The sequence below is a fragment of the Protopterus annectens genome, chromosome 7.part0, assembly GCF_019279795.1.
Source record: "Protopterus annectens isolate FY-2018-M chromosome 7.part0, PAN1.0, whole genome shotgun sequence".
Taxonomy (NCBI): Eukaryota; Metazoa; Chordata; order Ceratodontiformes; family Protopteridae; genus Protopterus; species Protopterus annectens.
In genome coordinates this window covers 491,555,545-491,571,039 of record NC_056739.1, presented here as the reverse complement: position 1 = coordinate 491,571,039, position 15,495 = coordinate 491,555,545, and the positions used below count along the sequence as shown (strand labels likewise).

General features: G+C 38.8%; 1 protein-coding gene across 5 annotated transcripts in view; it reads right to left on the bottom strand.

Moving 5' to 3' along the window:
• CAMTA2 (calmodulin binding transcription activator 2) overlaps nt 1-15,495 on the bottom strand; it is a 2,181,461-nt gene that overhangs the window by 849,942 nt on the left and 1,316,024 nt on the right. For all 5 annotated transcript variants that reach the window (XM_044077091.1, XM_044077090.1, XM_044077092.1 and 2 more), the window contains one exon: nt 5,308-5,434. In XM_044077091.1, the coding sequence (XP_043933026.1) occupies nt 5,308-5,434 (127 nt within the window). The remainder of the gene's footprint in view (nt 1-5,307; nt 5,435-15,495) is intronic.

The following is a 15,495-nucleotide window of genomic DNA, read 5'->3' as shown; positions in this document are numbered from 1 at the left end:
GCCTTGGGAGTGGATGTGAAAATAAGGGAGGATCCGTGTTGTAGTGAGCAGAAATAGCTGAGGCGTGGATTTTAATAGATGAAAAAGAAAGCCCTTTGTGTAACATCTCAGTTAAATATTGAAGAATCTGAGGTATGTCAGGCTGAAGGGTATTTTGGCCTTTAGCTTCGTTCCAGGCGCAAAACCTTTTCCATTTGTCTGAGTACGCTTTCCTGGTGCTGGGCCTCCTGGCCTCCAGAATAACATCCATAACAGCTTGTGAGAGAGGAGCTGGCTGGTTGCTTAGGTGATTTGCCATGCAGCCAAGTTTAAGGTTTTGAGCTGGCTGTGTAGAATCTGATTGTCTTGCTGTCTGAGCAGGTGGGTAATTTGTGGTAGAATCCATGGTGGGCCCTAGGCCATATTCCTTAATAGTGGGTACCAGTGCTGGCGTGGCCAGTCTGGGGCAATGAGTATCATTCGGGGTCTCTCCATCTTGACTTTCAGTAGCACCTTTGTGAGAAGGGGTAATGGAGGAAAGGCATATACTGTTAGCATTTTCCAACTGAATGAGAGTGCGTCCACTTTCCAAGCTTGATGATGAAAAAGCCTTGTGCAAAATTTTGTTAGCTGATAGTTTTGAGGGCTGGCAAACAGGTCTATGTCTGGGAGCCCCCATTTTTGAGCTATCATTGCGAATACTTGTGGATCCATGATGTTTCTGCTTCGGTCGTCTGCCAATGTGTTCTTTTTTCCTGGCAGGAATTGTGCTTGTAATTGAACTTGGTAAGCCAGTGCTGTGTTCCACAAGGTCACTGCTTGCCTGCATAGAGGGTCGGAGTGTGTACCCCCTTGTTTATGTACCATATAACTGTGGTGTTGTCTGTCCTTATGATAAGCTGTCCTGGATGCAAGAGGTCCTTGAAGGCTGTCAGAGCATTTTGTACCACTAGCATTTCTTTTTGATTGATGTGCAGATTCCTATGATCTGTAGTCCATATGCCTTGAACACACCGTCCTGCCATGTGTGCCCCCCAGGCATAGTCTGATGCATCTGTTGTCATAGTTTGCCTGGCTGGGGGTAGGGTGAAAGGCTGACCCTTGTTGAGGTGACAAGCCTGTGCCCACCATAGAAACTCCTGTTGTAGGCAGGGAATGTGAGGTATCATTGTTTCCAAGCTGTGGCTGTGTTTGGTCCATACGCTTTTTAGGTACCATTGTAATTTCCTCATATGCATTTTTGCAAATGGTATTAGTAGTATGCAAGATGCCATGAAGCCCAAGGCCTGCAGAATTTTTCTTGCAGGGAGTTGGGTCTTTGTTGCCATTGTTCTGAAGTACTGAGTTAATTGTAGTTATTTGTCTGGCGTCAGATAAGCCATCTGGGCCATTGTATTCAAGCTGGCACCCAGGAATGTCATATTTTGTGAGGGCACTAGTTTTGATTTCTTTTCGTTTACTGTGTACCCTAGGCAACTTAGAAGATGTTTTACAAAGGCCAGGTGTTGTAAGAGAATGACCTTGCTTTCTGCTTGGATGAGACATTCGTCCAGGTATGGATATATTTGAATTCCTCTTTGTCTGCAGTATGCAATTACTGGTGCCAGGCATTTTGTGAAGACCCTGGGTGCAGTAGATAAGCCAAAGGGCAGTGCAGAGAATTGGTAATGGGTTGAACCTGCAATGAAACAAAGGTATCTTCTGCAATTTTGTCTGATAGGGACATGCAGGTATGCCTCCTTGAGGTCCAACGTTACTAGCCAAGCTTTCTTGCCCAACATGGGAAGAAGCTGCTGTAGTGTTAGCATCTTGAATTTGGGTACTTGCAAGTAGGTGTTTAAAATTGAAAGGTCCAGAATGGGTCCCCAAGCATTGTCCTTTCTGGGGACTAGAAAGAGCCTTGAGTACAATCCTTGGCCTTGTTCCTCTGTAGGTACCAGTTGAATGGCTCTCATGTCCATGAGAGCTGTAATTTGTTTTTGTGCCTCTGCCCATTGATTTTGTGGCAGGTTTGGCATTCCTTTTATCCTTGGCAAGGTGTGGAAATGGAATCTGTATCCGTGTGAGATAATGTCTAGGACCCATTTGTCCTTTGTGATGATGTGCCAGTTGTCTGCAAAAAGTGCTAATTTTCCTCCCAAGGGAGCTGCCAAGAGAGTTTTGCTTGGCAGTTTGAGGCTTAAGTCATTGTGTTTGCCTTCTAGTAACTTGGGACCTGTTTTCTCCTCCCTTCTGTGTTGCAGAGCCCCATTGGCGAGGTTTGTAAATAATTTGTGGTTGTCCTCTGCCCCTTGGGCACCTGTATTTACCCCTCTGTGGTCTGTCAGAAGCTGGAAAGGACCAGTTTTTTGTTGGCCAATTTCTGCTGAAGCGTGGGGGCTGTACCTGTAAGAAATCTTTGACCATCTGCATAGATTTTGCCTTATCCTCCATTTTCTTTAAAACCTCCTCTGCTTTAACCCCAAATAAGACATGCTGCTGTAAGGGTGCATCCAGTAACTTTGCTTTAACATAATCTGGCAGAGATTGTTCCTTTAACCAAGCATGCCTACGTATGACAGACCCAGTAACAGCTGCTCTAGAGGAAGCTTCCAAGGCATCAAAACCACATTGTAAAGTATGTTTGCCCACCTGTTCAGCTGCATGCAACAGATCTTGCATTTCCTTGTATTCAGACTGTTGAGGGTGCGTGCCCATCTTCTGTTTTATTTATGACATTAGGAATTGCTGGTATTTAAGCATGTGAAATTGACAATTTAGTGCTCTCATTGTTAGAGTAGCTAAGGTGTAAACCTTCTTCCCCCACCTATCTAGTGCTCTGGAGTCCCTTTCTGAGGGTACAGGATTTTTAGCCATAGAAGCCTTAGCCCCTTTGGGACCCTGGGAGATTGTCTCTGGATCAGCAACAGGGCTTTTGTAAAGGAATTTATGTGAGTCAGGCACTCTATAATATCTATCTGGTTTGGCTGGAGCAGGAGGCAGAGAATCTGGATTTAGACTAGATTCTAGGAAAACATCATCCACAATGTCCAAAACTGGGGGGATAGCAAGTGGTCTGTGCTGGGGGAGTAAAAGAAACTCTCTGAGCCTTTTCTTTGAGTCGGAGTAGTCCTGACCTTCCCAGTGGAAATGTTCCCCATTGGTATGCAAGGTTTCCCCAAAGGAATAATCTTCAGTGGGAGAAGCTGAGGGAATGGAGTCTTCAGCATCAGAATCTTCATAAGGTGGAAAGGAGTAATCCTGCTCCTCAGAGGAACCTTAGGAAACAGACACTTGATCAGAGGAGGCATAATCCTCCTCTTGTCTAGGCCTTTTGTCGGGGGGGGGGGGTTGGGAACCCCTGATCAAAGAAATCAAATCTTCTGCCATTTTAAGCATCTGTTTCTTAGGCATAGGGCCTTGACCTGGAGACTGAAGTGTAGGATTTTTGGTTTTAGAGGAGTCTTAAGCTTAGCATAAGATTTTATAGTGAGAGTAGTCGGTCTGAAGACACCTTCAGAAACCGAAGGTGTTTCTACAGCACCAGCTTCCGCTACTGCAATGTCGTTGGTAGGGCCTAAAGAAAATGGCTGCGTCAGCCTAGAACTCTCTGCTGGGGGATCCGAAGCGGTCTGGGGATCCAATTCAGCGGTAGCCAGGGGCTGCGTAGGTGCCTCACTGAAAACCGGAGAACCGGCGACCGGCCCAGCCGAGGCATTGGAGTCTGGCTTGGATCTAGGCTGCCTGTCTTTATCTTTGCATTTTTTATGCACGCCAGTAGTCGGTTGCTCCGACGGCATAGTGTAATTAAATTTTCTACCGAAGTAGTGTTGTGCGAAATCAAAGCGTCGCTTTATAGTTCGCTTATTGAACCTAGCACAAAACCGACAACCAGTGACATTGTGGTCTGAGCCTAGGCAAGGTATACAAAAAGAACGAAAGTCCTTATGAGGTATTTGCTTCCCACAAGAAATGCAACTGTTAACTTTTTCTGACATCGGACTGAGGCAAGAAAAGGTTCCCCAACGGGGTACTTAGCTTTGAAGACTACGGACTGAAACTCGATTCGAAAATCTCAGGTGTCGGCCGACCGGCACTTGCGAACTGCTTCTGCTTCGGGCACCGCGCGGCAAGAAAGACTGAAGAAAATGGCGTCGGATGCCTCTGATATACCCCTGGCGCTCTGACGTCAGGGAAGAAGCGACAGCAACTGACGCCGGACCAAGACTTTGGAATTCGGGCTGACTGCGGAACCGCCTGATGGCAGGATAACCCAAGTGTGATGACTGCAGCAGGGTAACACTATGAACATCTGCTGTTAAGCGCTTTCATTCTGTAACGTTGTCAGAACTTCATCAGAACTAATGCTGTAAAGTAAAACTGTGTAATAAGTAATATAACAAGTGCACACTGTTTAGAAATGGTTGAAAACATCAATAAAGAATAAAAACATATCAAAACATAAATGAGCTAATCAACAATCAGTTGTAAATATAGTAGCGAATCAAAAATAGTGGGGCATGTCTAAAATAGGCTCATGCAAACCAGCGCACTGCACATTTGTGATTCAAGTTATACATAACATTATATATATGATTTCCACACACACACACACACACACACACACACACATATATGTATATATATACGCACACACAAACACACACACGCGCACGCACGCACACACGCGCACGCACGCACACACACACACACGCACACACACACACACACACACACACACACACACACACACACACACGCATACATACATACCCAAGTGTTGTTCTAAATATTTTATAAGAAAATCAGAAATCATCAAGAACATATTGTAAAATGGGAGCAGCGATCACATTAAAGTCAGAATGGTCATCAGATACTACAACTTTAGCATTTCCAAAACATTAAATTTAAAATAGAGGTATAGCTCCTAACACTTTTACTTAGGGTCACAATTATCCGCAATGTTATATATAAACTTAAAACAACAGAGTTTAAAACATACATATTTATATATCAAAATGATTTTTTCTTCTTGATCTTTCAAATATTGCTGAATAAAAACTGTAACATTGTATGAAAATACTTTGATATGACAATGGTGCTGTTACAAAACACTACATCTGAAGCTGGCAGCACAATCTAAGAAAAATTGTTTGCAACTATTCTAGTAAGATTCCAAGAAAAAATGTATGTGAACATGCAAAACCATTTTGGAAATGCAGCCCTTTCTACACAGGAAGTAAAATAGCTGAATACTAGGGGCACACACTTTTAGAATATTACCAATAATAAAAAAAAAAAAAAAAAAAAAAAAAAAAAAAATGTCAGACTTCTACACTATACACTCACCAGGGCAGTAGCAGCGGAGAACCCCCGACTGTATAAGTGATGCAGGCACAGTTATCTTGTCAAAAAAGCAGGAATACCTATCTGCATCTTCTGTCCAAGGACCTGTAATTAAGACTTTTACACCACCCTTTGAATAAAGTAGACAAGGAAATGTGTTGTTAATAAGGAAATAAATGGCAGCACATTAAAAACCAAATGCTGCTTTTCAACAAACAAGGCTTAATTACTGTAGTGTATGATTTTTTTTTTCTATTACTATAAAATATGTATTGTTTCATGTCTATATTTTTATACTTTTAACAAAATTGCAAAATAAGATAATTCTGACAGTCTGCCCAAAAACAACCACTAAGCAGGCTGCTACACTTCAAGAAGAAACTAATAACAGGTTTCTTATAATTTTTGTAAAGGCACAGATACCAACATTTGTAGAGCTTACATTTTTAAATAAAATGCCAGAATAATCCAATGTAAAGCACTGATGTAATTGGGCCTGTTGAGAACCCCAGACTGTACAAGTTATGCAGGTGCAGTTGTCTTGTCAAAAAGGCAGGGATACTTATCTGCATCTTCTGTCCAAGGGCTTGTAATTAAGACTTTCACTCAACACTTTGAATACAACTGAGACAGCTGAATATGTCATTAATAAGGGAATAAATGGCATCACATTAAAAAACAAAAGCTTCTTTCAACAAAGAAGGCTTAATTACTCTATTGTATGTTTTTTTCACTTATTATAAAATATCTACTGTGTCTCTCTTCTATATTTTTATACTGTTAACAAAATTGGAAAATGAGATATTTCTGACAGTCTGTCTAAAAACAACCACTAAGCAGGCTGCTACATTTCAAGAAGAAGCTAATAATGGGTTTCTTATAATTTTCTAAAGGCAGAGATGCCAATATTTGGAGGGCTTATATTTTTTAAATAGAAATGCCAGAATGAGACACTGTAAAGCACAACTATCAAACATTAGCCCTACTACAGTGTGGTTCCTTGGTTCTACTTCTCTGTAAAGCATGCCACTAAAATATTACTATGGAGGATGGATTACAAAAAAAAAAAAAAAAAATAAAAAAACAAAACACAGAGAGGTTTTTTTTGTCTTTTCGGCTTTTCCCGGTTAGGGGTCGCCACAGCGGAACTCTGGTCCGCTAATGATTGGCAGTAGATTTTTTTTTTTATGGTGCCGAGTTGCCAGCCTGACGCCCAACCTTCAGCTAAGGCACACCCTTTCACGCATGTCTTTCGGAGGCCACTCGACCGTGGGGAGGACATGCAGACTCCACACAGAAGGGACTCCAGCCTGAGAATCGAACAGGAGAACCTCTTGCTGTGAGGCAACAACGCTACCGCTGTATGACAAATTCAAGAACAGCTAAAAAGAGAAATTGAACACTAGGAAGTCAAAAAAGGTGACATCTGGAGGAGAAAGAGGAGTACTTAGGAAAAAAGAAAAGTCCAAAAGCAGAAACATCATTTTGCTTCAATGAAATAAAAAAGGGAGGAAGCAAAGAAAATCAAAGTGAGTTACATAGACAGACTTCAAGGAAGTCTTCACCTACATTCCTTATTAAAGTCTACAAAGCAAACTGAGAAATGTGTACAGAATTCTGAATGCTAGACTGATACACCTTCAACATGCTCATATATATCAATGATTTACTACAAGTGAACCTGTTAATGTTCTGCAGCATCTTATTCACCCTTGCACCTTCACAAAATGTTCAGAGGGAGCATTTTAAGGGATGGAATCAACCTCACCTTCCTCCACCCCACTCAGCTAAATGATTCCTTGGTATTATCTACTCTTTTCTAGGATTATTTCTACCAAAGTATATTGCTTTACATTTTTTTAAGTTTAACCATATCTTCTGCATTATGTCTGGCCGCTGGATTAACTTTACAAGCTTGAGATACTGAACTATCAAATTTCAGTATCTCGAGACTGTAAAGCCGAAAATCCATAACACTGAAAATTCATGTAATGGCAGCCCAAATAATTGAATTAACACCTCTGAAATTAGTTTTCTATATACAGGGTCTGTTAGCTGTAGCTTGGTCCACGAAGCACACTAGGAAGTATGGCTGATGTGCAATACCCTGTGCCAGGAACGTTAGGTGCGATTTACAAAACAGGAATATCACAAAAGGTGAAAGCAGTGCTGCAACTAGATGGCTATGTTATGAATCAAGAAAGAACACTAAAGAAGAATGTGTGGTGATGCAAATGGAAAGCTGCCCAAAAGTGTAAAAGTAGTGCTATTTGAGAAGAATTAGTAAAAACTATAGAGCATAATCATTCAGGGGATCCAATGGAAATTGAGAGGTATAAGGTATGTACAGAGTTTAAACATAGAGCTGAAGTGTTGAGGGATACCCCGGGTTTGTTAGTGGATGACGCTCTTGCTTCCACATCTGTAGACATAATCTCTAACCTACCTTCACGTAAAGCACTATTACAGCAAGTTGGCAGAGTCAGGAGGAAAGACACCAGACACAATAGTAACCCCAGCATGCAGTTACAGTATACAGATGTAAACTTGTTCCTCACTAAAACAGGAGTATTTGTAGAAAACAGAATAGCAGATACCAGTACAGATAATACAGTCATTGTTCTCACTACTGTAAATAACTTATATGATCTGAGCAACGTTACGATCTAGTTGATGGATGGCACTTTTTCCTATAAGGGCATAATTTGCCGTCAACTTTACAATATACGTGGACTGGTGAAATACGATGGCTATAGTAAATCTGTCCCATTTTTTGCTTGATGCATAAAAAAATCACTGAAGGCGTACAATTATATGTTTCACTGCATTTTCCAGCTACTTGCTGAACATGGCTTTGACAGCTCACTCCATTACGTGCGGTCAGATTTTGAAACAGCAGCCATTAAAAGTATCAAATCGAACATCACTAGTGTAAGAGCTAAAGGTTGTATGTTCCACTTTGGCAAGAATATATGGCAAAAAGTACAACAGGTGGGGTTGGCTTCCCTTTATAATACTGACTACGACTTCCAATTATCTGTAAAGTGTCTGGTGGCAATGGCATTCCTGCCTGAGGAAGAGGTGTTACCAGTGTTTGCACTGCTCTGTGATTCCTTCCCTGTAGAAGGAAGAGAGCTCATACAGTACTTTTCAGATTGGTATGTTCTGGTGAAATGTAGGAAATTCAGCACACATACCATGTCTCAGTGTAGATTCCCACCCCTTTTCCCTATTGAGTTCTGGAATGTTTATGATTTGAATGCCTTGTTTATACCGTGAAAGCAGAACTTCATGGAGGCCTGGCATCGCAGATTAAAATGCTTACTAGGTACTAGAGTTACTGATTTAGGCTTCCTGATGTCAACACTGGCCAGAGAGCAGGATCTGTTGGATGAACTTAGAGTTTGGATGGCAGGTGGGTGTCCGCCGTCACCGAAGAGAAGGCAGGTAGCGCAAAGACATGCACAATTTGAGCACATTCTTAGCAATAAAGGATCATATGATACAGTGGATTTCCTCCAAGCTATTGCTTGAGTGCTGAAGGTCTGAGTCGTGTATGTTATCATTTGTCAGTTGAATTCTAGTGTTCTGCAGTAGTGCAGCACATTGTAGTTACACTGACATACAGCTTCTCCTAGCAACAGATTGTCTCATTTTAATTACCTGTGCTGGCGGTGGAGTGTTTACGGTGACGTTTACAGCACATACAGTGGGGAATACATCTGGCGTCTGTCAGTTACTGAACGGTGACGTTTGTAATTATTGCTGCTGTCATTGAAGGTCTAATGGCGACAGGAAATGTGTGCAGCACATACTTGTAGGACCAGTGGTTACGGGAAATGTTTGGAGCACATATTTGGAGGTCTAATAGTGACGGGAAGTGTTTGGAGCAGGATTTTTACTTGAAAACAGTTTTTGCAGCACATACACTCAAAGGTTTTTGCAAACTGCGAATTTCGACATTTTGAGTTTCAATATTATGAATCTCGAGCATGGGGAATTTTGATGTTATGGTTTTTCGGGTATACAGTCTTGAGATACTGAAATTCGATATTTCAGTATCTCGAGCTTGTAAAGTGAATCCATATATATCAACAGGTAACACTGCTGACAACTGGGTATTGGGATAGGTGGGATCACACTACAGTGGGTATTAAGGATTATTTTTCCCACTGTAATGCAATCTCACAGGTAGTTAACACACACACACACACGCACATATGTATATGTATATGTGTATATATATATATATATATATATATATATATATATATATATATATATATATATATATATATATATATATATATATATACATACATACACACACACACACACACACACACACACACACACACACACACACACACACACACACACACACACACACATATAGTTGCAGGGGTGAGAGGAATACAGTACCCCATAAGGAGGGTACAAGGGGACCTGTCCCCAGCATACACAAAGCAAGAATAAAAACTGTTTAAATCCCAAAAAGCAAGAGATATGACTGGAATTAATTCAAGCAGGATGGATAAAAACACAGATTTAATATACGCTTTCAGCGAAGTCAATGCCTCCCCTTCTTCAGACAAAATACATTACAAACACAACGCCTTTATACTATAGTGCTCTTTATTCAATTATTCAATTAAATAATTACTTTTATTAAGGGACCACTAATCCTAAAGAAAACCTTTTAACAAATACATAAATAAACATACATCAATATGCACTTTGCGGAAACTCTTTCCGACCTAAAAAATAAATAAATAAAACCATTTCATGTCATGATGTCAATATAGTGCCTTTAACTAAGCACACTTATTTTAAACCGAACAACTTGTTTAATACCAGTTTGGATGCTCATCTTAAACGCTAACAAGCTTATACTAATACTATTATTTTTACTTACACTAAACCAATTTATCACTTATTTATATCAAACTATTCAATGTTCATGTATTAACCATCACATTAACTCTATACCAAAAAACATTAAAGTAGATCTAAAAAAATAGCTCAATTATTTAAAAAAAATGTGCTATAAACACCATATATACCTTACCCATATATGTTAAATTTGAGTTTATACTCATAGTATCTAACATTAAGAAACTCATTTTTAAAAAAACATCCTGTTTTCGTATGAAAGCAACTTTCTGCCTAATTTCGCCAGTTTAACAAAAAGTGAGTACAAAAAATTCCCTAACCTGTATACAATAATTTGATTACACAGTCAGTTATTATAACCCATGTTTTTTATTACTACCTTTAAATGTAACTGTAAATGTAACCCTGGTTTAAGTACCATACTTTTACCTATGCAAAGCTATTAATTTCAAAATACTTTTTATTGACACATACTCATTCAGGCCTGGTGGAATGTGGGCTGTTGTCCTAATCTGCCACATTATTTCATTTTCCTCAAGCTTTAGTTGCCACGGGCCACCTCTTATATCACATTGCTGTTGTTGAAGTATTATAAATTGAAATCTATGATTTGGATAATCCACAATGTGTTTAGCTAAAGCATTTGTTGTGTCCCTTCTATTAATGCAATATTGATGTTTATAAATTCTTTGCTTTATCTTTCTTTCTGTCTTACCTATATAATATGATGAACAAAATTCACAGCATGCTGCATATACAACCCCTTTTGTTTTGCAACTGAATCTACCTTTAATATAATAGGTTGTTTCCCTTATGGTCACTCTATTACCCAATTTTATGTGTTTACATTGTTGACATGATCCACATTTGTACATTACACAAGTTTTGTTATGTTTAGTTTTCTTCTCAAGCAAAGATTTTAAGTTTTTGGCCTCTTCTATATGTTATTCTAGGCCTATTCCCCAAAACTTTGTTTAAACAATTGTCTTCTGCAATTATAGACCAGTTTTTATTAAAAACCTCCCGTATTCTTATATAGTCCAGGAAATATGTACATAAGAAGTTAAGCCTCAGATTGTGGGCTACACTATGTGTACACATATTTGATTGATCAAATATATTCTCCAAACTATGGACATAACCATTTTGTAACAATTGTTTAAAATGCCCTGTAGTTCTTTTTGTGCTAACTTCATAGATACTATCCACAAGTACTTCTGGATAGCCCCTTGTAATGAACATTGTTTTTAACGCTTCACGTTCACTGATGTAGTCTGATTCGTCAGATACCATTCTCGCTGCCCTTACCATCTGTTCTTTTACCACAGCTCTTTTCTGATGGTAAGGATGGCTGCTGGTAAAGTGCAGAAAGGCGTTTGAATGTGTTGGTTTTCTATAAATCGTAGTCTTAAATCTATGGTTAGTTCTATCCTTAGCTATATTTATATTGAGGTAGTTGATGTTGTTCAACTCTATACTATATGTAAATTCTAAAAAATTGGTCATCCTAGTAATATTTACTATAAAGGGCTCAATAAGTTCTTTTTCCCCTTTCCATATCAGGAACATATCATCTTGGTACATAGTGTACCATTTAACATTCTCTTGGAATAGGCTGTTTTTAAATAACAATGTTTTTTCCCAATGTGCCATGATACAGTTTGCAAAACTTCCACCGCAAGGTGACCCCATCGCTACTCCTGTATTTTGGAGATAAAATTGCCCATCGAAGGTCATTAAATTATTTGACAACACAATCTCTAATAATACTTCTACTAGACAAATGGTTTTATCATCTACTTTCCTAAGCATCATAAATTCCCTAGTCCATTCTAATCCCGAATCTTGTGGAATGACTGTATATAAGACCCTCACGTCAATTGTGAGAAAGATGTTACTGTTGTCATATTCCAACTTATTGATGTTCTCCAAGAAATACCATGAGTCTCTACATATTTGGGGTTCTTGTTGTATAAGGGGCTTCAATACGTTGTCAATAAATTTAGCACAGGCATATGTTATTGACCCTCTACCATCTACAACGGGTCTAAAAGGGGGATCGATATAGCCTTTATGTATCTTAGGGGAACCAAAAAGGGCAGGAATCTTAGGAGCTGACATAGATAAATACTGATATCTATCAATATCTATTACTCCTTCAAGAAATAAATCATCCAAAATACCTCTAATCTTCTTGTAAGCATCATTGACTTAATTGATACTCACTTGTGTATATACATTTGCGGACAAATACTTATTCATACTCATATTATACTCACTCTGATCCATGAATACCAGCCCTCCACCTTTATCAGGTTTCATAACCCTAACATTACATACATTCAGTAGATCCAAAAATTCAATTTCATTTTTAGTGATATTTACTTTGTTGTTTCTATGATTATGCAATTCCTTGGACATTGCTCTTAAGTCCATCTCACATATTTTTTCGAATATACTTAAAGTGGTATGTAGTGGGGGGTTAAAAACACTAGAAACCCTTAAGGTATTAGTTAATGAAGAGTTTGTAACCATAAGTGAAGTGAGATTCAGCTTACGAACAAAAAGTTTTAAGTCCACTATTATTCTCACAACATCAGTCTTTCTATCTGGAACAAAGGATAATCCTTTTGAAAAAAAATCAACCATTTCCTGTTCAATAGTTAGGACTGTGTAGTTAAATATCTTGAAGTCTCCTTTTGAGCTTACAAGTATCTGTTTTTGCTGTAAATTTACTGTCATCTTCGTTAGTTCCGACGGTTCCTTCTCTGTCCTTGGTTCTTGTTCGTGTTGGAATTGTTGTAATGCCCATTGCGACCCCTTTGAAAACTCTGGGGATCATTTGTGTTGTTTCGATCATTATTAATGGCCCCTTGTTGCTGTGATGTTCTACTATTATGGGCATTGTTGTTATTTACTCTTTCACTGCGACGCAGTGGTTGCACCTCTACGGCTTCAGTTGTGCTTCCATTGTCAACTAAACTGTTTGTTCCTTCAATATCAACTTCTTCATAGGAGTCGGAAATTCCTTGCGGACTAGCTATATTTTGTGAGGTTTTAGGTGGCCGTGGATATGCTTTGATGTTGGCATATTCATATAAGTCTCTATTGATCTTTTTCTTTTTTGTGGCCAACAGTTTTGTCAAAGTAGCCTCAATGCTGGAAAATATTCTAGCATATTCATACTTATACCTGGGAAATTCGTTGTCAGCATTAATGGAATGTTCACGTATTTCCAATTCACTCTTTAAATTATTAATTTCTAAATTATAAAAATTAATCAACGATTGCAAAATCTCCATGCCTTGCTTATCAAACAGTGCCACAAGTTCTCGATGAAACACAGAATTCTCTACTAATCCTACAGGGTAGTGCTACTGGTGCAAACCCCTAGAAATAATTATTTTATCAATGCACTCTTGCAGATATGCAACTTCTAATTGTAGCTTTCGACATTTAAAACGTTTACGATCAAAGTCATTAAGCATAGAATTGATTGTACTCACCCTCAGGTTATGTTCTTGTACAGGTCAATTTGCTGTTTCATTTCTAAAGAAATTGCTATGGCTTAAAAAGTTAGCCATAGTGGGGATTGAGCCAGTTTCCCCAGCATGTGCATTAGTTTCTTGACGATTGCTATGCTGTTGGTGGACCTCCAGGTTGTTACCATTTTCATTTTGATTATTATTGTTGTTCTGATGTAAAACTGCCGGTTGTGACCATTCAAGTTTGTTCCTTCCACCTGAATCAGTTTGAACCGGACTCCTTTGCAAAATGTTCTGGCTATTATTCGCTTTGGCATCCATTCTTTGGGTCAGGTTACCCACCCGACCAAGTAGTAATTGCACCAATGCTGTTAAATTCCCTATGGCGTTCGCCTCCGAAGAAACTGTTGTCGTGTTTGAACCATTAACATCCTGCTGTGTAAATAACGACTGCGAATTGCTTCCAGCTTCGCTTGCCATTGAACTTGAACAACATACACAAAGCAACTGTTTAAATCCCAAAAAGCAATAGATATGACTGGAATTAATTCAAGCAGGATGGATAAAAACACAGATTTAATATACGCTTTCGGCGAGGTCAATGCCTCCCCTTCTTCAGACAAAATACATTACAAACACAACGCCTTTATACTATAGTGCTCCTTATTCAATTATTCAATTAAATAATTACTTTTATTAAGGGACCACTAATCCTAAAGAAAACCTTTTAACAAATACATAAATAAACATACATCAATATGCACTTTGCGGAAACTCTTTCCGACCTAAAAAATAAATAAATAAAACCATTTCATGTCATGATGTCAATACAGTGCCTTTAACTAAGCGCACTTATTTTAAACCGAACAACTTGTTTAATGCCAGTTTGGATGCTCATCTTAAACGCTAACAAGCTTATACTAATACTATTATTTTTACTTACACTAAACCAACTTATCACTTATTTATATCAAACTATTCAATGTTCATGTATTAACCATCACATTAACTCTATACCAAAAAACATTAAAGTAGATCTAAAAAAATAGCTCAATTATTTAAAAAAATGTGCTATAAACACCATATATACCTTACCCATATATATGTTAAATTTGAGTTTATACTCATAGTATCTAACATTAAGAAACTCATTTTTAAAAAAACATCCTGTTTTCGTATGAAAGCAACTTTCTGCCTAATTTCGCTAGTTTAACAAAAAGTTATTGTGTCTTTCGGCTTATCCCAGTTAGGGGTCGCCACAGTGGAACTCCGGACCGCTAATGTTTGGTAGTGGATTTTTACGTGCCGAGTTACCAGCCCTGATGCACAACCTTCAACGAAGGCACGCCCATTCACGCATGCCTCCACACAGAAGATGCTCTAGCTGAGAATCGAAAGCGACAACATCTTGCTGTGAGGCGACAACGCTACCGCAGCACCACTACCGCAGGTTAAATTCCCTAACCTGTATACAATAATTTGATTACACCTGCCCCCAGCACAAAAATACTTTTTTCCATATTTTGAACCATTGTGGGAAGTGCATTCCATAAACATGCACATTAGTTGGTTTATGTGTTGACAGCAATTATTTTATGCTTAAATGGTTGTGGATGTGATGATCGAGGGACCATCAGTCATATAATCATACATAGTTATGTGAGTATGTATGTGATTAATCATTACAAAAATGTTGGAACCAAGTTTGAAGGAAGAACAACACTGAATTACCAAAGCACTGGGGAATAAAATGCAAAGGCAACATTTCTGAAGGGGCATATAGTCCCTATGCACTGCCAAACACCCCCTGCAT